This window comes from Cynoglossus semilaevis, chromosome Z, assembly GCF_000523025.1.
Source record: "Cynoglossus semilaevis isolate Cse_v1.0 chromosome Z, Cse_v1.0, whole genome shotgun sequence".
NCBI lineage: Eukaryota > Metazoa > Chordata > Actinopteri > Pleuronectiformes > Cynoglossidae > Cynoglossus > Cynoglossus semilaevis.
Window position 1 is genome coordinate 19,171,525 of NC_024328.1, and position 23,597 is coordinate 19,195,121.

Genomic DNA, 23,597 nt, shown 5'->3' on the forward strand with positions numbered 1-23,597 from the left:
GGGTAAGGAGCAAGACGGAGAGTGTGAGAGAGAGAGAGAGAGAGAGAGAGAGAGTTAAATAGCCAAGGGAACTTTTCAACTCTCTCCAAGAGTTAAAAACCCAGAGTCTGTGAGTCTCTGTTACATGACTTAATCAATAACAAAGAGCAGCAAGAGGGAAGTTTGCAGAGTTCTGCTTATCTTTGTGAATGCTGTTTCTGGAGCCAGTGATGAGACAGACCCAACACCACCACATTTATAGTTTCTCTCTACCTTCCACGTCAACTTCTGAGCTACACTCTTTTCTTTCCGTGGATTATTTTATATTTTTCCTCCCACTATTGCTGATGTCGTCCTTGAGGATTTAGAAGAAGACTCCACAGAAGGAAGGATTCACTTTTCTTCCCTTTTAATTCAAGGTTTTATTCACCAACTGATGACTGTATGAGAGTTTCTACATCTAGAACAATGTCTTCATGCTGGAGGAGAATCTCCTGCTTGCCAGTGATGTTGGGTGCCTCACTGGTTGTTCTCACAGCTGTAACTGCTGGACCGAACCAGGACAGACGTCAGGCTGGGTCATGTTTTGGAGGCTTTGATCTCTACTTTGTTTTGGACAAGTGAGTTTTTCAGACAAATGATGCATCTTAATCAAAATTCAAAATTTCCCCCCCAAAGTGTTTGTTTCTTTCAGTCAGTCATTGTATACATGTATGCATGTATACTTGTCTTCATGATGTCATCATTAATTCTGCCGATGCAGTTCATGGATAAGCCCAGATCTAACTCAGAGCATGATATATGTCCACAGATGGAAGTGATTAGTGGAGTGTTAGGTGTTCCCCCATTCATCAGTCGGCTGCAGGCTGCACACAACTTAAACACTGTTGCTGACTGCTCTGTTTTCTCTTCTCTGATAAACCATGTGGGTTTATTCAAGATCATTGGCCAGAAGTTGCAGATGAACTAGGAAAACAAATTTTGGGTCAAAAATGAATGTCATACACAGCAGATATTTCGTATTTAACCTGTTTTGTGACATTTGTTCCCACTCAGCCAGGTAAGATTGGTATTAGATTAGTTGCCAGTGGAATAATTTGACTTTCTGTCTATATAATTATTATTGAAGTACAAATAAGCCGCATTCTTAAGCATTCCTCCCACTAGCACACCTAACACAAAGAGAGGAATCTCATCCCATCTAAGTCACTTAAAAACAGTGCAACAGTTTAACAGAGGTCACACATGAGCAGTATTCATCTCACTTTTCCTCACTGTCAGACACTAAAAAGGACAGACCGCAGATGGCTATAACAATTGGCCAATGCAATTAACTTACTTACTTATTTTTTTTCATAACCTATTTCCCTGCAAACTCAGTTTGGACATCTCAATTTTATTACTATTTTCCAAAAACCACCAGGCTTCCAACTAGGGTGGACTTTACTTTCTCCCTCCCTTGTTACTCCTGAAGTTTTTGTTCTCCATCTAGTGATGATGATGGACTTTCCAGTTTTTCTACGAGTACATGTCAGTTCCAGCTCCAAGCAAACTGTAGTGCCACTGAGGGAAAACAAGGCAATTGTGTGTAACAGAGTAATTGCTAAAACAAGACTCGGCTCATTGAAGCAGAATTTAATCTGCATCTGACAGCGTTGCAGTTCCTGTTTTTGCTCATTGGTATGTAAGTTGTGCCAGTGCCAGTGACCTCCCAAATCACAGACCTGATCCAACCCTTATTCTCATCACTGGTCCAACTCGTGGCTATGGACTTTCCAGAATTTAAGTTTGTGAGCTGAGCGGTTTGTGGTCCAATCTGTGTTTCAGTTACAAGGAAAATAAGGTGTTTGAGAAATATTTCTGGGAACTGTCGTCACATAAACACAGTGTGAAATTAAAAACATGCACACAAGGTCATAACTCCTAGGAATTCTGCGATACCAAATCATAGTTAACGTCACTGAATGAGAAGATGGACAACTACACATGTTTGTGAGAATGTTTCCCCGAGTCCCTTTCCATCTGTGCCTTATTATATCATCACTGCAGTTTGTACAGGTGGAAGAATTAGCTCATTGCTGTAAAGTCCAATATAAACAGGGAAAGATGTAAATGGTAACAGTTCAAGTTTGTTTAAATTAGCACAAGGTTCAAGAAGGCAAGATGTTTAACATCAGCCCTGACCTATTTCTGTTTGCAGGGCTGCAGTTTCATCCAGCACATATAAAAATAATACTAAAATATTTTCACATAATAATAACAAGTACAAATTTGCAGGAATGACATCATCACTATTATCCTGAGTAAACATGAAAAGCTACAACTGCAGGTTTTTTGGTACAATTATTTGAAAAAGAAGCCATGGGCCATCTGTATGAGTATTTAAAGTATTTAAGCTGGCACCCAAACCTAGAGCAACTTGTGTATGTGGCAATATGTCTTGCCCAGGAGCACATTAGCATTAGCCTTTGAAGCTAGTAAGGAAACCTTTGACCTTTAGCCACCTTCGGTGTCAAACTCAATCATTCAAGGTGTTGAAGTTGTGGGCAAACACAATTAACATTTATAAAACAAGAATGATTTAACCATAACAAACTGCTTCCTCCTTAAAATAAAGACAAAATGAAATTTAAAATACACATAAAATGTAGGATATGTCTCAAAATAAAAATAAAAACTGTACTTTTGAGTTACAATTGGAATTAGAGATGAATAATTGTGGGTTACTCACTACACATTTGTCACACACACACACGCATTTTCCCATTGCATTTTACCACTACACATTTGCACAGAACTTAAAAAAAACCATACGCATGTTAAGCTCTGGTGGACCGCAACATATGGCGTGATGGGCAAGATCTACGTTTGAAACGGGTCTTAGGCATTTTTGTCTGAAGAGTCCCCACCACTTATCTACAACAGTAAGGAACTACTGAAAACAAATCCATACAACACTGTGTCCAGTACACATCTACGATTGGATGTTGACCTTTAATAGTTCAAAAGTCCATGATGGGTCACCAGGTTAAATAGTACTTCAGCTCTGCCAGTAACAAAATCATTGATCTGATACCCCCATCCTCCCCCTTTATACCACATATTTTTTCTTCTCTCTCCTCCTTCAGATCTGGGAGTGTGCAGAACCACTGGACTGAAATCTACCACTTTGTCGAACATCTAGCTCAAAAATTTATCAGGTAAAAATCAAGCACTTGTGGGAAAACATGCAACCAGACCTGATTTTTTTAATCCAAACAGATGTTTTTTTTTTCTCATTGTCTTTCCCCAGTCCACAGTTGCGAATGTCTTTCATTGTGTTTTCCACTGAAGGAACGATCTTAATGAGATTGACAGAAGACAGGTGGGTGCAGATTTCCTTTAAAAAACAAAGAAATTCTGAGTTTGAAAAAGAAATCAGTGCTATTCCAGATTGTTTCACAGGCTACACAGTTAAAATTCTTTGAGGGATTTAATGTTCAAGTGCATTCACACAGATATATTCTCTCACTGTGACTTCACTGCACTGGTGTTGGACTGGACGGTTGCTTTGTCTAATCTTTCTGACAACGCAGCCACATGAATATTTCACTGCTTCCTTCATATCTCATTCTACAAAGGACTAATTTCCTGTCTATCTGCGTGACAGTATCTGAAGCCAACTCACACAGATACTCGTTAAATGTATTCATCTGTTACACTTTGCTGATATTTCCTGCGGGTCAGGCCCGTATGGAAACTGTTATCCTGCTACCACGCCCTGCAGCGTCTAGCTTTGGTCGAAATATTGTTCATAAGACAAACAGACTGAATCAATATTCATTTAGATCTGATGATCAGAAATGTAGTTAACCTCCTTGTTGGCATGTCTACTCAGGGAACGCATTCGCAAGGGTCTGGAAGAGCTGCAGAGGGTTCAACCAGGGGGAGACACCTTCATGCATGAGGGCATTCTGAGGGTGAGTTGTCTCAAAGCTGACTTCTGCTTTGTTTCCAAAATATCTCCTTCAAACCAGACTTTAGTGTCCAGCCCATTAAACTATTTTTTTGGTTCGAGTCACATACGTTTGTGCTAGAAATTTTTTTACTCTTTCTTTTTTCCCAGGCCAGTGAGCAAATATATTATGGAAACACCGAAGGTAATGACTTTAAAATAAAAGTATTCTGTATATTTATCCAATATGGATCAAATGGAATGGAATGGAATGAGAAGTGTGTGATGTTGATGAATATTGTAGTGGAGCATGCAGGACTTGTAGTAGCGCCTCAGACATTTTGATATGCCAAAAGAAGGGTAAAAGTTGGCAACATTTAAGTCAGCATTTAAGTTAGCTTAATAAACTGACTTAAAGCTTGACTTAAAACCCTAAAAAATAAGAAGTTGCTTGTTGTTTTTCTTTTCAAGTTTTGTCACCTTTACACAGTTGAATTTATATAATAAAAATATTGCTGTAACAGCACACTAATTTTATTTTTAACACAGCATTTAACATGTATTCATTGTGCCCCCTGCAGGAAAGTCAAAGACAAGCTTTATGCTCTATATCAACACTAGTATAATATCAACACTAGAGTTGAATATCTTATCTTTATGTGTCATACCTCAAACCAGTGCTTACTAGAGGTAGGGTGGTTGACAGGACTGGTCTGTTTCTGTTTCTCAGGTATATCACAAACACTGTATCTGCACAGTAAAATATCAGTACAATTTATACTAGATATTTGTGAAGTTTCTTTTGCGGCAGCAGTGAGTAAACTCTGTCTGTTGCAGGTTATCGAACTGCCAGTGTCATCATAGCTCTGACAGATGGAGAGCTGCACGAGGATCTGTTTTACTACGCTGAGAGAGAGGTGAGGAAGCTCAGGGAAAGATCAGTAATGTGACACGTGGGGGTCGACTCTGAAGGATTATTAGCCATTCAGGGCATTTTGTCTTCATGCAAGTTCATTGCTGAACAACTAAGACATTTTTAAAATATTTATAACATGTCTCATACATTCTGACTTGATTTTCAAGGTATAAAATATGAATATTTCAGACAATTTCTAAAGCCCACCTTAGCATAATAATACTGTTTAAAAATTGAATAACTACCTTGGAACTGCTTCTTTAGGAGATAAATTTCAACTAAAAAAAAGAAGTACAGTATATAAAGTTAAATAGAGTGAAACATAAAACAGGTCTGTCCAAAGACTTGTGCACATCTCTGTCTTTGTGATTTTTGTGGTCCATCATGTCCAAAGTGATATATTCAGTAATGTCACTGTAGACATGATGGACCACATCAAACACTGCCACTCAATATATAATCATTATGATTCTCTTTTCATTTGCACTGACTCTGTCACATCAATCTCTCCTCACAGTTGCTACAAAATCTAATAGTAAATTAAAAAGATTGCAGCACCGGCTTTGGTGGAACGTGATGTTGCTGAGCTTGTATAAAATTCTACTTGAGATCACAGAAAAACAAGCATGTTTTCTGTGTCTGGTTGATGTTGTGGAATTTAGGAGTATGTAATCGAAGCCAGTTGTTGATTTTCTTCTTGTTTTCTTGCTCTCATTCCATGTGCAAACATGTCAGGCCAACCGTTCCAGAAGTCTGGGTGCCTCAGTTTATTGTGTGGGGGTGAAGGACTTCAATGAGACACAGGTGTGTGTCTATGTGTGTGTGTTTTAAATACTATTTTTTGACATTTGGTACTTAGAAGCAGCAAAGTAGATAATGAGACAGCAAATTGGAAAGATGTTGCAAATCAACACAATATGATTTGAAAGAAAAACTGAAACAATTTTTTGACGCAGCTTCAGCAACAAATTACCCCAGGTTTGAACATTCTCCTATTCATCACAATCAAATCCTTCACTTCGATTGAAGCTAACAAAGAGCCATTGCAGTCACAGTTTTCTGTGCAATGCCAACTCTTTTGTCTTAAACCGAGTTTAGTTACTTGTCAAATTTCATCTGTGGAACAATAATTAGAAACCTTCTTTTCTACAGTCTGTAGTTGCTTCGATAGACTGCTTGGAAAACATGGAAACTAAGCCTCTAGGTCAGAGCTGATAATAACACAGCACAAACATCTAGTTCAACTGTTGTTATTCTCAAGTAACTAAAAAAGAAATTGCATATAAAACAGTATGATAAATAGATAAAATACCACAAGGGCAAAATTAAATGATGTTTGACATCCAGTCACAGGCCAGATGTCAGGGGCTGGGAGTTAGAAAACCCCTGCCCTAGATCTTTAGCTGATTTTAGAAAATAAATCACCTGATGTCTGATCAACAACACAGTGACTGAGAATAATGTTAACACTGATGTATTAATCTATTTTCTCTATAGCTGGCAAAGATTGCTGACAGCAAGGATCAGGTCTTTCCTGTAAACGATGGATTTGAGGCTCTGCAAGGAGTTATCGATTCGGTGAGATTTTCACTTTTGTCCATGAGCACAGTGAAGTCAAACAGTATAGGGTCACAGGCAGCAGCAGCTACTCAGTCCACACATGTCCACAGCTCCAGTGTAATACTTCTTATGTTCAAAATGCTAGATGCTTCAGTAAGGTCACAGCAACTATGACAGTAAACTGCATGAACTGATGCCTCTGAAACAGTCAAAAACAACACGGTCAGTGACATTAGAGCAGGAGAAAAAAATACTGAATTTTTGTTTAGAGTTTAAAGGCAGCTGCTAGAGACTTTTCTTTACTTATTGACTTGACACCACCTGCGAAACCTAGAGTAGTTTTGACTGTTTTACAGGGCCGATGATTTTAATACTGGCATAAAAGACACAAGAATTCTGTCACAGATACACTCTGGATATACCGTAGTTTTTAACATAAAAACAAGTAGGAACAGTAATCATAAGGATTGGACTGAAATCACAATTCAGCCTGGCAACAATTGTATCTGTGGGTTGCATCATTGTCACTTGTTTCTTTTTTTTTCTTTTTTTTTTTGCTGTAGTCCATCACAGGGGCTTGGGCCATGAATAAAAATCTTTACACTAAACATTAAAATTAATCAAATAAAAAGACAAAATATTCCATACATGGCCCTAGACCCCAGACTGAATTCCAGGCGATCTTGTTGTGGCTGTGACTTTTCTGTTTTTCATCAGCAAAGTCACGTCAGAGCCAACTGGAACAAAATGCGAGTGGTGACTCTGAGTGCTGTTGACTTTTCTATGCACGAGCTCAAGAAATGAAAAACAGCTTGTGATGTAGAGGATAGGAAGTCTTTTAAAACACAGTTGACCTGCAGCAAATTAACAGAGAATATGGAGCTGTTTCCTCTAATCACTTTCAGAAACTGAGGAGAACAATATCTCTGATGAACTCGAACTTCTCATCTCCACAGATTTTGAAGAAGTCATGCATCGAGATCTTGGCAGCAGAGCCGTCCAGTATCTGTGCAGGCGGTAAATAATTTTCCACCATCATACTTGTGTTATGTTTAAAAAGTAAAAGGAAGCAAAGTAAAGACGTATTTCACGTATTTGTGCTTATACACACATTATCTGTTCCTGTGCCATGTGGTTCAACCCAGACTGTGTGAAAAACAGCTATTTTCATTTATTTACTTTCAATATATAGTCTAAACTGTGTGGCCAATTGGCTTCCTTTTGTTTAGATAATGAGTCATTAATTGTTTAATAGTTTTGATTTTATTCACCTCTCTCTGACTCTTTATCAATTTTTTTATTGTTTTATTCCCCCTTCTCGGCTGAAGACCAAACCCCAGTTTGCTGAAGCTATCTCTCCACAGTGTTTTTTTTACTGGTCACATATCCTCCTTCTCTAAACAGTCTATCATCTATCTATCTATCTCTAGAGTCTTTCCAGGTTGTGGTGAGAGGAAATGGATTTCTTCATGCTCGAAATGTTGATAAAGTCCTGTGCAGCTTTCGAATCAATGACACCCACACTAAGAGTGAGTAAATCTGTATTCTACCACTAGTGGGTTGAAACCTCCTTTGACTTTCAAAACTCCTTTAAATCCTCTTCAACATTTTCTTCAAAGGCATGACAAAAACATTCCTTTCCAGATTCTGGTCCAATAAACAACTCCAGTTGGAAATATACCAAATTCAGGTCATGGTAACAAAAGGTTTGCACTCTGCGACATGCTGTGTCTGACGAAAGTAGCTACGCAGTGGTCTTAAACTCATATGAGCTGAGGGAGACCACTGCCTCCATCATTTAACTAAAGGAAGGAAAGTGAACTCCTTGTCATTGTGACATTGTGACACACACCACTGCACACAACAAAATGTGACACCTACAGTACTATTAACCCATCACCAAAGTGAACAGTGGGCAGCTTTGAGTGCCCGGGGAGCAGTGTGTGGGGACGGTGACATGCTTAGAGCACCTTGGCAACTTGGCAGCTGGTGGAGTCTGCTTCCTTAACCACTAGGCCACCACTGCCCAGGTCCTATAGGGCCATCTCAGTGTTAGCTGTTCAACAATCTCCCCTTACCCCCTTACTCACCGTTCCATTCTATTATCACAGAAGAAATGAGAATCATCCAAATAGACAATGTTTGAACTTCAGTAAGTCCTGCTTTTATTATCGCCATGTGAATGGTGCACTGAATATTTGCGCTCACTACCACTGAACAGGTGTCGCACCCCATAAAGTGGGCAATTAGTATTTAGTTTAAAATGAAAAGAGCTTGAGTTAACATTTGTAAAATTCAACTGACATACCAATAAACTTCTAAAATCCATACCACTAAACTGGACACAGAAGTACTTTAGCTGCTTTCACTGCTATCATGTCATTTAAACAACAGCCTGTGCAGTTTTACTGTCTATAAAATTTCCAGAATGAGAGCCACCCACCAGGCAGACGGAAGTAAAAGGTCCTGGGAGTGAAACAGTTTTCCCCACAGTCTTTATTGTTGGCTTACAGTGTTAGTTATTAAACCCACTTCCTCACAGGCACAACACAGTAGCTGCATGAAGTGCTGTTTTAATTACAAAGTGTGAAATGCAGCAGAGCCAATGCACTAACCTTGCCTTCACTCCTTTACTACCAACACATTTTTGCCATTGTTATTTGGGAGACAACAGTTTGTCCACCTTAAACTGTCTTTAATAAATTCCATAAAAGTTTCTTAGATAAATATGTTTTCTTAATGCAAAAAACCTTTAAAAAAGCTTTACATTACCAACTCAGAGACATGTAAGAACCAGGGGGAATTATCTGTAAAATTAGCCAATCCAGAAGGATTCCCTATCGCTGCGACATTAGGAAGAATTTCCCCAAAAAAGCGAGAAAAAATCTCATTGCTTACATTGTCCAAAATATGGTTGTTACAACCGAGGTACTACACGGACAAGCATTTCTGAAGACACAACACAACAAATTTTAAAGCAAATGGACTGCAGTGGCACAAGATCTCAGTAGAGGTCACTCTACTGGGCATACAGTAACCACATGCTCTCTAAGCTTTGACAAAAGAAAAACATTGACTGGTTCCATATGACTCTCTGCTGAGAAATGTTTACAGCATTTTCCTACATTGACGCTACGTACAAAGAATTTAGGTGGGGGAAAGGAGTTCCACCTGGTACCCGCCTGGTGTTCCTAGAGAAATATTAGCGTGTGTACATGTAACATGTACTGCACAGCATGTCATATTAGCTAAACAAAGGGACTAAATGTTGCATTTCAACAAAGGGTTCTTTAGTGTTTAAATCCACATTTAATACTACATGTCATAATCCACCAACAACAAAGAGTTTTGTCAATCGGAATCAAACATGAACGAAAACTAACAGGGAATAATAAACAATGAAACAATTTAACTTAAATTATCTCCTCATGTCCAGCCCCACTGTAATTCATTCTTCCTACAAATCCACTCTCTTTCGTAAACTTCACACAACTCTCTGGAATTCATTTACTTTACATAACAGTTTAACTTTAAATTCAAGCACTTAGACCATATTTAGCCCCGTGGAAGAGTGGCGATCTGTGGAATCCAGCTTTTTCCTGACGTCCATTAAAAATCCGATCCAGATTCTGTCTGAACCTTTGAGATATATTTTTTGTTTTTTGGAGGAGGACTTGCATGAAATACAGACATATGGTCTGTATTGTCCTGCTAAAAATGATAAAATATCCAGTAAACAAATCAAAGAGTTAAAGCCAATGTAAGCTTTTTTTAACACACTTTTTAGCTGAAGTGATAAGCTGGACAGGGGAATGCCAGGCTGGGGTCATAGGTCAAGAACCTCACTAGGTCTAACTAATGTGGAAAACTAGAAAAAACTAGAGAACAGACTTAAACTGATCAAAGCTCATAACATGCCACCTAAATGTGTTTGTATTGGAGGTGAACAGCTTCACAAAACAGTGGGTGCTCTGAGGTATAGCACATAAGCCAGAGTACCATCAACTCGTCTAGCAGCACTCAAACTAAGACAGGTGTAGACTTCTAGATTTCCATAAACTCAAAGGGTTAGCAGTTGCTAACTTGTCCTCATTGATAACAATACATTTCAAACATGCTAAATAAAGAAGACAGCAGCAGCAGGAACAGCATGTAACTGAAAGCTCACATGTGCAGAGCAGATGAGTGCATGTTTGAGTTGGGTCGCCAGGAAAAAAGTAGCAGAAAATACAGTCAGACGCGCAGGGACTTGGCAGGTCCCCACTTCAGGCTGTTCATTGTTTTGGTGACAGATGTTGCAGTGGACAGACAACACTGAACTGTATAAATTATAAGCAATGTGACTCAAATGAATAGACTCTCTGTTCAATGTCTTTGTATTTCTTTATACTTTCTACTCCAGAGAAAAAAACCTTATATTCTCTCAAAGTCATATAGTCTCATACAAAGTGTTTGTTAAAGCACTAATTACAGCCTGTAGTACCTGAAACGTACAACTTGATAAATTACACATTGCCTTTCATTAATTGTTAATGATAAGTTATGTTGACTTCCTCCCAGCATTCTACATTTATTACACTTGGCAACTGCCTGTGCCTCGGAGTGAAACTCAACCGCCCTGGACTTTGGAAACAAAGAGTCCAATGAAACACAGGGACATGGTCTAAATAAATCTGCCTTCATGCGTCTTCTTTTCACTCCAACCAGTTACACTGTGTAAATCTGCAGACTGCAGTGATCGCAGGAGATCTCTTCATGGCTCTGGGCTTTATACTGAAATGTTCAGTTATGAAGCAGACAAAATGCCAACTAAGGCCACTTTTATTAAAAACAATGCTATCAACTTATTAAAATCTTACCCCAAACAGGGGAAAACATCCAAACTACGAAAGCAACCTGTGCCTCATAAACAAAAACTTGATGATGAACTCGTTCTGTATCGAAGTCAAGCAAATTCAGTTATGGGGGAAAACTACAGTGTGTACCTTACATTTAGCACTAGACCAGTAAGTGTCACGGTGGAAATTTGATACATGTGACTTAGGACTATCTTATAAATCTATCTGACCCAATTTTGGCTCAAGAGGCGTGTGGAGCAAGAGAGAGAGAGAGAGAGAATTAATTTATACTGCCAATATAAATTATTTTCTACATTATCTCTCAGAGACAGGTCTGTCAGAGCAAAAATACATTTTTTCAACTGGTATTATCCTAGCCACAACTGTTGGAATGTAAATGCCATATTTAATACTATTCAGTTGAATATATGTATATAAAGAAAACATCCAATGTATTGGTGTGAACCCTGATGATAGGTTTCATTGGTTAATGTCCATGGAATTGTAGTCCAGCCCTGGTGTCACCATTTCTTTTACAGTATCTCCCATTAAAGGAAATAAAATAGGACACAAAAGATGAAATTTGTTGAGCTAACTCTGAGCTAGTCCTGAGTTAGCCCTGAGCTGGCTCTGAGCTAACCATTTGATCCCTAATGACTCTCCAAGGATTTATTTAGGTTAGGTCTGAGTATTGATTATTTTTTATTCCTTGGATGTTTTTGCAGTGTAGACTGTCTGTATAGATGTCCTCACTACTGGGGAATGCTATGCTTGTCCTGCTGCGAGGACAAAGAGACAGACAAACTGGGGCGAAAATGCTTGTTAGAAGAACAACTGGACACAAAGAATAAGAAAAAAAAACAAAAGCTGTGAAGAAATAATTTTAAGTAGTGTTGCTGTCGGGCGAAGACAGATGTCTTCACTCTGCTGACATCAAGGCAGCATTTTAGTGAAGAAAACCCATCTTTGCAGAGAGTGTGTGACAGCATCTTTGCACACACACATATGGATTCTCACTTCAGAAAGTCATGTGACATTAATCAGTCACTAAATGGATGTAATCTTTCTGGCTAATGATTTAATCTGAAAGGCATCTTAGGATGGATTTGTGGGTAAATGACGGCTTTAGAATCTTGGTGCTGTATGTTGATGATTCAACAGACTATCACCACATCACCACTGGAATACTTGGCTGCTGCACACACTGTTTTTTTTTTCTGTTTTTTTTTTTTCTTTTTACAATTCCTGTCCCTATTCTCTTTAGTGGTGAAGCCCTTGATTGTGGAAGATACATATCTTCTCTGCCCTGCTCCAGTGCTTCAAGATGAAGGAATGTAAGTCCTAGAGTTTATTCAAATGAATGTGTGGTTTTCCACATGAATGGCAGCTGAGACCTTTATCCTTCTTTTTTTTTTCCAGGGCTGCAAACCTTTACGTCAGTATGAATGAAGGGCTCAGTTTCATCTCCAGTTCAGTCACCATTACCACTGTGGGATGTGTGAGTACAGTGAAATGTTAATTAAATTAAACACAGTCAGGTGAATCTAAACCCATTAGATCAGAGTAGCAACAGTGCCTACTTTATTATAATCGTTACCAAAATGGAAATAGGTAACAGTTACAAAAGAAGAATCTCATATATATAGCAGCATATACTCTGTTTCTATTTTATCTTGTGTGGTGTTTTATTAGATCAGGTTTTTCAACAATCATACATTTTGAATTTAAAACAATCATCCATATTTTTAGGTTAACACTTCGCGGAAAATTTATTGGCAGCTCCATCTGATTTGATCCAGCTAAAATTACAATCCTTAGATGAAACAAAGACACAGGTCATGACATGGTGTGAAAAGACATCGCTCAGAATTCTACAAAGAAAGAAACGTTCTGAGGGAAACACTGCTATCCGTGTAAGTGTTTGACTTACATGGATACATAAGATATATTATATACATTCATTAATTTGTCTTTGAACCTTTTTTTTACCTTCTATCTTATTATACATTGCTCAAGATTTAAGGAATGGATCTGAATCAGCTCTAAAATATAACTATAATTTATAGTTAACTAAAACTATAACCAGAACCAGAAAAACAACTAATGATAAAAATGAAATGATGGATATAAATTAATAATCTAAGTAGTCATTATCTTTAATTAGTAATCTTACAGGGGTTCAAACAAAAAGGGCTACAGTTATTTTTGGTTGATTTGGTTTTACATCTTCAAATACTCTGTGTCTATGTCACCGCTACAGTCTGATGGCACCATCCTGGCCATAGCTCTGCTCATCCTGATGCTGCTCCTGATATTGGCTTTGCTCTGGTGGTTCTGGCCTCTGTGCTGTACTGTGGTAAGTTCGAGACACAAATATGGCAAAATATCATCAAATGTTTGCATTTGTACTTTAGGTACATATAAATAACTAATATACATTCTGAATGCTGCAACTTCACCATCTATACTGGCTAACTGTACAGGGAACGCCGTCATTTGCTGAGAACCATATATTTGGAAATGAAATGAAGAAATGTACTGTACTGATGCCACATTGTTCTAGACATCTGCTTTAATGTGATCAAGACCATAATAAAATGGCACATGTGTTTTGGGGCTCTCTTCTGTGGCGCAATGAGACAAATCTAAACCATTTGGGCCTTGGGTCAGCAGTATGTTTGGAAGAGGAAGAATGAAGCATTTGCTCTCTTTCAGAACCCCAAAATCATTTGTGATATTTGAAGAAAATATGTAGGATACATACCCAGAAATATGACTGAAAGGACGGCCAAAGGAAATGAGGAATTCAGTAAATGGGACAAGTACGGCTTGTACTATAGGGATTTAAATATTATGCTCTACCTAAAGATGATTCTCATGAAAAGGGCGGATGTGTGGTCAACCCTACACAGATCACTAGTCCATATTGGGTGAACATATACATACAAACAGTTATTCAGATTAACATACCTAGGGTCCAGTTAATTCCAAATCTGCATAGTTGTGGACTATGGGTCAAAATCCAAGTGTCCAACAAAACCTAAACAACAAACCCACACACATCCAAACACATCCAAACTAAAACCAGCATCCCTTGTTCTTGCTGTAACACAAGAGCACTGACTGCTCTTCCAGTGTAATCATGAAAACAGCAAAAGTTTTTAAAATGTCACAGTAAATCCTGAACTGCAATAGAAAAAAGAAAAGAAAAAAATAATGTCAGTTATTCATTGCATGGTGGGATATTCTTGTAACCCACACAGGCTGCCACAGGAGGCGCCATTACGTATGTGGTCCCTATAGAGCTCAATACCAGGACCTTCTGTGTGTAAGGCAGATGTGTAAGGCAGGCGAGATAACCGCTACACTGTGTTCATTCTTTAAATTATATAGGTAAAAATCACTTCAGGGATAAGGACAACAGGACAGACATAAGAATATCGTTTCCAGGTGCACGTTGTCTGGCAAACACCCCCTTGAGGCATCTTATTAACCTTATCGATACTCTCATGGTAAGAAGGTTAGACATGAATCAACACGAACATTTGGCTCCACTGAGGTGATGTTACTTCAATCTCTGAAGGTTAAGGCGTTTCCACGGACATGTGCTCAAGCAATTAAGCTGCTGTGGAATCAATCTGCATTTCCGAAGTTCAAAGCCAGTGAACTTTGAGTCTGACCTCTCAACACCTTCTTTGTACATTCACTGGAGGACAAACACCATAAAACTAAAACCAACTATCTTGGGCGATGTCTGTTTTAAATGCCATCTGTTCCGTACGTGGAAGAAAGTCTTTATCATCTTGTGTCTGTGCCCTGTGGTCAAACTGGCAGCATCACAACGTTCTGACAATCTCTTTCGTAGGCTACTCTGTGTCAAACTCTGTATTTCTGTACTTGAAGATTCAACAGCCATCCCAAAGTTTCCAGCGCTGGAAAGAGAGAACGGAGGTTCTGCCAGAGAAAGATGTCAGCGTTTACAGCATGCCTGTCCCTCCCATTACTGTTTCTGTTCTTCTCCATTTGCTTGCAATGTCTTGCAAGGCAGTGCAGCAAGTCTGTTTAGGAATAGTGATGCTAGGTTACTACGGGGATTGTTGCATCACATCCCAGCATTTGGAGAAGCGTAGAGGAAAATCTGAGATTGTAATTAAGTACAGTTTATATTCCAAGTTCTTTTAAGGCTTAATTTAATTTGAAGGGTAAACTAGGACAGTAAGTAAGACTGCACAGTGAATATGCTTAGTCTGTGCTTATAGACATAGCACATGGTCCGGAAATGGCATTAATCCAATAGGAACAAATACAAACAGCTATGAGTGTAAACACTGATATCTACAAGAGTAATGTTTGCAATCCTTTTTTTTCCCCTTTCGATTGGCCTCCCCCACACCAAAGTAATCTGCCTTGCAGATTAATCCTAGGTTAGTTCATTTCTCCTGGTGGAAAAGGGAAAAAATGCCCCACCATATGTGTTGTTGTGCAACTTCCTGATTGCACACAATTCTCAGTAACACGCAGAGAATTCTGGTGTTTGTCTGCTAATGTATAACAACACCCTGCTTCTTTCTTCTCTGACGCTGGGTTGTGTAATTGTGTGTGTCAACAGATCATCCATGAGCCGCCACCACCACATGTGGAGGAGAGCTCGGTAAGAACTGCATTTTATTGACCATGTTTTTTTTTCTTTACTGCTCCATAAAAACTAACCTGAGTCATTTATGTTAGATACTGAGAAACTGAATTTAAGACTGTATCACTGTGAAACACATTCTCATCCACAATGGCTTTTTATTCAAATTCAAATATAATGTCATATAACCTACCATCATATAATGCAATATTTTATAATACAGATATAAATACATAAATAATAAATACATAATATTAATATAAAAACTGTCTGTTGAGGCAAAATGTGTATTGTGAATGTTGGGCTACATAAATAAAACTGACTTGACTCTGTATTCACCAAATGACAATATTAAAACATTTCAGACCTAAGAGATTTTAATGAGTAAAAACCATCAAGTGCCAGTGACCGATTGCATTTTGGAATTTAGGATCAAAATGCTATAATATAAAATCCAGTAGTAATCAATGTGGGATCACATGTAAAAAAAAAGTCTGCTGAACAATTATAGAGCAAACCCTTGTTGTTAGAAAGTAAAACTTTGGGACAGTGATAGTGGATGGGTACAATCTGAACGTGCTCAAAATATCTTTGAAAATGCAATGCAACATAAACAGGACAGATAACAAACTGTATAAAGTATACCTGGTAGTTTTACAGGTCGTGGCTGTACTGCACTTCCACTGTACTTGAGGAGTATTTGAGTAACATTTTCGTTAAAATCTAAAAATGTTTTCTTGCAGTTGGAAAGGGATGTTTAATAGAAATATGTAAGTCAGGCTAAATGTTTTGTCCTCAATATCCATTTGGTTTTGTGTTGGACTCTTTATTAACTCAAAAAAAAAACAAAAAAAAACTGGCATAGCCGCTTTCCCTTTATGACCACTGCACTGTGCTCCACTGTGGCTGAAACCAAGCACTGTTGCACTTATTGAATGATGGATGTTGTGTGAGTAAACGCCCTTTTACAATAACAATGACACATCGATTTTTATTGTTCTGCTTCCCGTTCTCTGTTTTCATCAGGACTATGATGTAATCAGCAAACCTTTATTCATGTTCAACAGATTTCCTCTGCTGGAGCAGCATTAAACTGACGATTACTTCATTAATTTGGGGACAGATAAAATTGCACTGCCCAAAAAACAAAGCATGACGTAGCAAAAAGTTTGCATGCAAGGGCAGTCGGTTTGCTTTCAGCTGCACACATTTAACCCTATAATTTGGGTTTAGTGGAGCAGAGGTGTGAGGTGGTGTATTTATGAAAATTGTCACACACATTAATCTGTTTCATTTTATATTCTGTTTAATATCAGCATGAATTTAAATAAACTGAAAACTAATTATGTTACTAGGAAGAAATGCTTGTATTTTTATTTAAATTTTGACAGAAACAAGATGGTAATTGTAGCTACATCTAATGGTTTGACATTCTCTTACAGGATGATGAGGATAATGAAACCCCCAAAAAGAAGTGGCCAACAGTTGATGCCTCATACTATGGAGGAAGAGGAGTTGGAGGGATTAAAAGGATGGAGGTGAGATCTTCTCTGTAGAACTATTCTAAAGAGTGGAAACTATTTGCCATGCAACTGTTGCAGTAGAGTTTTAAATGCAGTTTTTAAATCAAAGACACAATTCTATTGTTGGAGAAAAAAACAAAACAAAAAAACGTTATAGGTATATTATAGGAGGTACATATTTTTAAACCACATTGTCTTTTACACAAACTATTAATGCAACATGATCGGGTTTCTACCAAGTTAAAGCTGTTTTCTAAACAAATGTATTTTTTAATAGGAGAACAAAACTGTTTTTTTGCAAAACAGTCTAAGCCACTTTCCAGCTTAATTCACACATCATTCGTTTTTTAAGGTTTAATCAAACATACACAGAAGTGCCTCACAGGGAACAGATTTATGTGGCATTACACATTACACTGTTTTGCTTCATTCAAATATCCCCATGTGGTTTCCCCTATTAATAGGTACGCTGGGGTGAAAAAGGTTCCACAGAAGAAGGAGCAAAGCTGGAAAAGGCCAAAAACGCCAAAGTGAAAATGCCCGAGCAGGAGTACGTGGGGAGCACTTCTAGGGTTCTCAACAATGGCATGCAGAAACCCCCAGCACCACGCAAGTGGTACTCACCAATTCAGGTCTGCAGACCGTGTTTGCTGTGCATATGTTGCTTTCATGTCACAGCTAAAAATATAGACAAATATATTTGAATTATATGAATATATAAATTACAAGTTCCAGCTGTTAAACATGAGTGTAAATTAAGAAGAATTTGGAAAACATTTGTTCAAGGGCTTTCTGACAAAAGCAAGGCCTTCATTTAAATTTGAAAAGCATCCATGGTTGTTGAATAGCTCTGCTGGGACAAAGTGTTTTTTTTTTCTTCAGCTATTACCATGCTTAAGTCTTACTGTATGATGCACATCTGATACTAATCTAGCTGTAGGTATGCAAGTAATGGCCATATTAAATACTGTCACAAATGTAGCAGTTAATGTTTCGAGGTGATCTAGGTCAGGTGACCCCTGGCTGACGATCGCCTTCCTCCGGGCCTGCGTGGGTTAGAAGAGTAACTCTGAAGCCTCCTCAATCTGTGCAGGATTGTTAATAGGAACCAGACTCTAGCTGCACTGACCTCTGGGGAGCTGAGCTGCACAGGCAGCACTTTTGTTTAGTGAGGATAAAACAGCTGCATTATCTGCCCTTATTGCTAAAATATTTGCTGTATTCACAAGCATTGAGAGAGAGAGAGTGATCAGGAATAAGACATATAATGTGAGGAAGGCTCTGTGAAATGGCTCGGTGAGATGTGGGTCATTTTTCAGGCAGCTGGAGCGAACCGTGTGAAATAGTGTTCGAGAAGAGAGGACTAAAAGATAGTGAAAAAAATGATGCCAGACGTTTGGATTTCTGTCAGCATTAAAATGAGCATTTGTTTCCAATCTATCTCTCAAGTGTTTGGATTTCTATGTCTGTCTCTGCAGAGCAAGTTGGACGCTCTGTGGGTTCTTTTAAAGAAAGGCTACGACCGTGTGTCTGTGATGAGGCCTCACCCTGGCGACAAGGTAGGAAGAATGACACCAGTGGGGGCTGCACGTGGAGAATGCTGGGATATGTTGCTGAAACACTGGGATGTGGGTGGCAGCGTCTAGCTTTAATCTGCTAAAATCATTCTGAAAAGGCAAACGTAACAAACGTGTGAAAGCTGGGGGAGGGGAGAAGGTCATATGTGTTGCTTCAGCACAGCTGCCAGTGTGTGGTAGTGAGGAGAAATATCTTAGTGTTTACCGTCATCAAAATGCACGAGTAAATCAAACACAACACCAACAGAATCTTTGCAGCAATAAGATCCAAATTCAATTAGACTGATGTTGAACCAAATGTGATTTTCCATCAATTCCACAACAACTGCACTATGATGTAATACATACTGACAGATGGACAGTTTGAAAAGGTCTGAGGTTCATTTTATCTTTGTTTTGCCTAGTATTTGTCGTTAACTTAAAGATTGCGTCAAAGTCTTCACTTCGATAAGGCAGTTTGTGACTCAAGTCTGTTGGTTGCAGTTGTGCACATGCTGTGCCAAATAGCAGAGCCATTACACATTATCTCATCAAGAGTAACCAAAAGCATATGTGCATCTCTGTTCATCCATCCTTGACTTATCTAGACGTCCACAAGGGATGAGATGAGAAACACTGAATTGGAGAAAACGCTTTGCGTTTTTTGCATTTCGTGTTGACATTTCCTTCTTTTGATCCATCACTGTTTTATTGTAAACATCTTGTCTCTGACAACCATTGTCATAAAAATGTGATAACAGAGTGTTACAACCACTAAAAAGACACAGTCTCTTTACAATAACAGACATTTCTGGGTGTTGGAGCTACTGCTTCAACACAACAGGGTCTCAATTCACAATGTATCAGGACTGATTTGAGCTGGACCTGAGTGCTGACAACCCAGGCGGAGTTAATCCATATTCAGAACGGAAACATAAACCTAAGTGACTTTCAAACTTTGTTATCTGTGACTCAGATTGACTTAACTAAAGTCTGATTTTTACTGACTTAAAGTCTGGTTCAAAATTATAGACTCAGATCAAATCAGAGACTGGACTCAAATCCTGGTTGGTCGACAGCTTTTCCACAATGACTTGACGGTGAGTTAGAATGAGTTCACATGGGGCTGACTGTTATTTCTTCAGTAGCTTTGATTCTGACTTTTAAGCCCTGGTGATTGAAATGAAATGTTTTAATATGTACTTAACCATGGCTCTATTCTAAGCTTCTTCTTCTGTGATTTATACATAATCACTGGGAACAGAGTCGACAGGCAGTTTGGGGGTCCTTATCTGAAGCAGCAGGCAAATTCCCCTATTACTGGAAGAGTGCTTTTCATGTTGTGTAATTTTACAAAGGGAAAGCAGAATTAAAGTGGCCTGAATTGACCTGTCTTTTTGGAAACTTTTATAAACATTTTCATCAGACTCATTTGGAGCCAAACAAGCAATAAAATCTTGAAATCATTCCTAGAAGGACGTCAGGAATCAATTTGGGATTTTAAGACTTCAAATTGATCAGGGCAGGACTTAAAGTTGTTGTTTGTCCATAAACTGTGAACTGTGTCCATGCGACATCCCTGGCAGAACATAATGCCACCTACTGATGTCACATGGAATTAGCTCGGGGCCAGAGTGCAACACTGAACTGAATCAATATAACAGGAAAAGACCTTTACTATACATCTGTCTACAGGCTGACTGTAGACTGACTGTAGACTAGCTGCAGACTGACTGCACATGCTCTGAATTCCTTCAAACACACTTCTGTGACTGTACAAATAATGTAGACATTTTCCACACTGACCTGGGGGCAAGAGGAAGAGTGAAAGAATACAAAGGACAACTCTGAGAGGGAAATACTGAAGCCCACTGTGAATTAAGAAGAATTAAGTTGAAGAAAAGTAAAAGATAAAAAGAAAAAAAAAACACATGTTGGAGACAAAAGAGAAAACAAGTTCACTAGAGGAAGGAGATTTTTTAAAAAAGGTGAAAAGAATCTGTCCATGAAAAGATGAAAGCAACAGTTCCTGTGGACGTTCTCGTCTGTGGGTGGTGAATAAAATTATAGATCCAATAGTGTGGATAGTGTCGGACAGTCAAATGAATCAGAATCAGTGTTAGTGAAGGGGAAGGTACACATGAGGTCAACTTCAGATTAACCAATCATAACAGTCATGTCACGGCATTCAACATCCCAGGTCAACATTCCATGCTTTTGTTCACTACAGTTAGTACAGTGGAGTCTGTAATTAACTGCCAGTTCTTCATCAGTACTGTGGGTTGAGTGTCCTTGATGATCTACATAAACAAGAACGTTCTGCTTGTAATTAAACAGTCTCGTGTCAAAGCCTTTTTTTATGACTTCCCTTGAACCAATGAAGCAGTGGAAGGTTGGATGGGTTCTACAGACGAGTCTGACAGGAACTACAGTCAGGTTCCTGTAACGCCACATTTACTCCTGAGCCACTTAGGTCTTTATTCAGTTTGGGGTTAGTCATTATTAAGGGATCAGACACAGAACGCAGCAGAACAGAGAGGGGGCTTTGAACACCTATTGAACGATGTGCTGATAACTTTCTGAAATTTAAGGAATAAAATGTTGGATTTCTTTGTCCAAAGTGCATTTTTCTGCCTGAAGGTCATTTTGCCCCGGTGCCTCCTGGGAGCAGAATCGTCTTACACTTATCAGTCCTGAACAACTCCCTGATCTTCTCAGTGCAGATGTCCAGGGTGTTGTTTTTTCTTTTACCCTGACTGACCTCACTTTGGTTTGGATCAGTGACAGTGTTGACAGGTTAACGTGTCTTGCTGAGTAGAGCAAACACACATTAACTATAAAGAAATACAGTGATTATCAACTGAGATATGAGACTGTAATCTCTGCTTTGGTCACTGACACAAGTCATTTTGTTAATATATATATATATATATATATATATATATATATATATATATATATATACACCAGGTTCAGTCCTGGGAACCTTATTTTTCTTTATTAGACATATCAAATTTACACAGAGTAAAAAAACACACAATAGTTCAAATCTGATTATAATTTAGATGCTGTGGACAAAGTTACATTACTAACTACATTTAACTAACCAATGTCCTGTATACAGTCACAGTAATTGATTTAAACATGGCTGAAATTTGTGGTTGCAGTTATTTTTGGAGTTAAGCATTTTTGTCTGCTGTGTCTATACTGAAAAAAACAACAACTGTATATTGCATTATGTTCCCTGAGTAAATCCTACAAAAAGCAGCCTGATAATCCAAATGCTTTGTGTATCCTGCTCCCCAACCTAGCAGTGAGTAATGGAATATGTTTTTTAGTCAAATCTGGACTTTTGTATTTTCTGTTTTTCAGGGCCGATGCATAAACTTCACACGCATCAAGTCTCCACCTCCACGTTACCCTCATTACAGCCACCAATCACCTCCTATATACAACCCATCCAGCAGGAGTCCACCTCCGCCGCAGGGCACGCTACCACCGACCCCCAGCCGCCCACGGTCCTCTCCATCTTTCTCCTCTTCTGAGCTTCCACTGCTCCCTCCAACACCACCTCCGTGTTCCATTACTCCCTCTCCTCCCGCCTCTCCTCCCCCTTACACACCACCTCCAAACCTGGCTCTTCCTCCAATCACCATGCCGTCCCTCCCACCTACGCCCCCACCTTCTGGATCACCTACTGGCTCTCTCCCTCCTCCTCCTGGACGGGCTCCTCCACCTCTGCGTCCACCTCCTCGCCCCGAACTGTAAAGTTGTGACACGTGTTGCGAGAGAGAAAACTGGCAAGAATAACAAAGGCAACAGAGTGCAGTGACCAGCACATGATCATCCTTGATGACACAAAAGTCATGACCTCTCGCTGAGTGCCGGCTGCGGCCTTTCTGCCTCACGATGAAGCAGTAAAGACTTTTTCTTTCAGCTATTTGTCTACAGTGACTTTTGTACACATCTAGCCCAACGGTGCAATTATTTTGCTGTGATGCTTGAATGACAAAGATCTTCCCTGTGAATGAGGTCAGAGACACCAGCTCAGAAACAGTCATGGCTCTGTGAGCTGCTCTGTTAGGCCCTGTTGTCTCTTCCTGCAAAAGCACAGAATTTTGAATGAATCAGGTTTTTTTTTTTTTTTTAACATTAAACATTTGTTTTTAAAGTGATTCTGACTCTTGAATATGTGCCTGTGTTAAACTCCTGTCTCCCCTGCTTTGAAATAAGAAGAATTAAATCTTGGATTCTGAAAAGTTGAGCAATTGCATGTAAGTGTTTTCCCCTCTTTAATAACATTTTTATCTTGTTTGTTTCTTTCAGTTTTTGAAATAAAAACCTCTGGAACATAAATAAAAAAAACGTTGTTGTTTTAACTTCTATCACATGTACAGTAAACAAACTGAAAACAAACATTGCATATTTTCGTCACTGCAAACGCCATTTCCTAAAAATGTTTCTAATATGCCTATAATAATAATAACAATAATAAAACTAAGATTTTGTATTTTATTTGAGCATGACAAAATATTGCATGAGTTTTGAGAAAACTATCTCATGAACTGAGCCAAAACAAGATCTTTTAAGTTGAGTCTGGGTTTTAATATGTATTAACTTTATAAAATGTATTTTGGTGTCAATGTGTTAAAGCTGTT

The 23,597-nt window shown here is 38.7% G+C and overlaps 1 protein-coding gene across 1 annotated transcript; it reads left to right on the plus strand.

The window, feature by feature from the left end:
* Positions 1 to 39: 39 nt before the first annotated feature.
* antxr1a (ANTXR cell adhesion molecule 1a) lies at positions 40 to 23,371 on the plus strand. Its single transcript, XM_017042938.2, has 18 exons — positions 40 to 599; positions 3,108 to 3,179; positions 3,272 to 3,343; positions 3,857 to 3,938; positions 4,085 to 4,118; positions 4,751 to 4,830; positions 5,565 to 5,633; positions 6,327 to 6,407; positions 7,346 to 7,406; positions 7,820 to 7,918; positions 12,492 to 12,561; positions 12,647 to 12,725; positions 13,488 to 13,583; positions 15,837 to 15,878; positions 17,303 to 17,398; positions 17,848 to 18,015; positions 18,862 to 18,942; positions 22,312 to 23,371. The coding sequence occupies exons 1-18, from the start codon at positions 424 to 426 to the stop codon at positions 22,705 to 22,707; spliced, it is 1,854 nt and encodes a 617-aa protein (XP_016898427.2). The 5' UTR covers positions 40 to 423; the 3' UTR covers positions 22,708 to 23,371.
* The last annotated feature ends 226 nt before the right edge of the window (positions 23,372 to 23,597 follow it).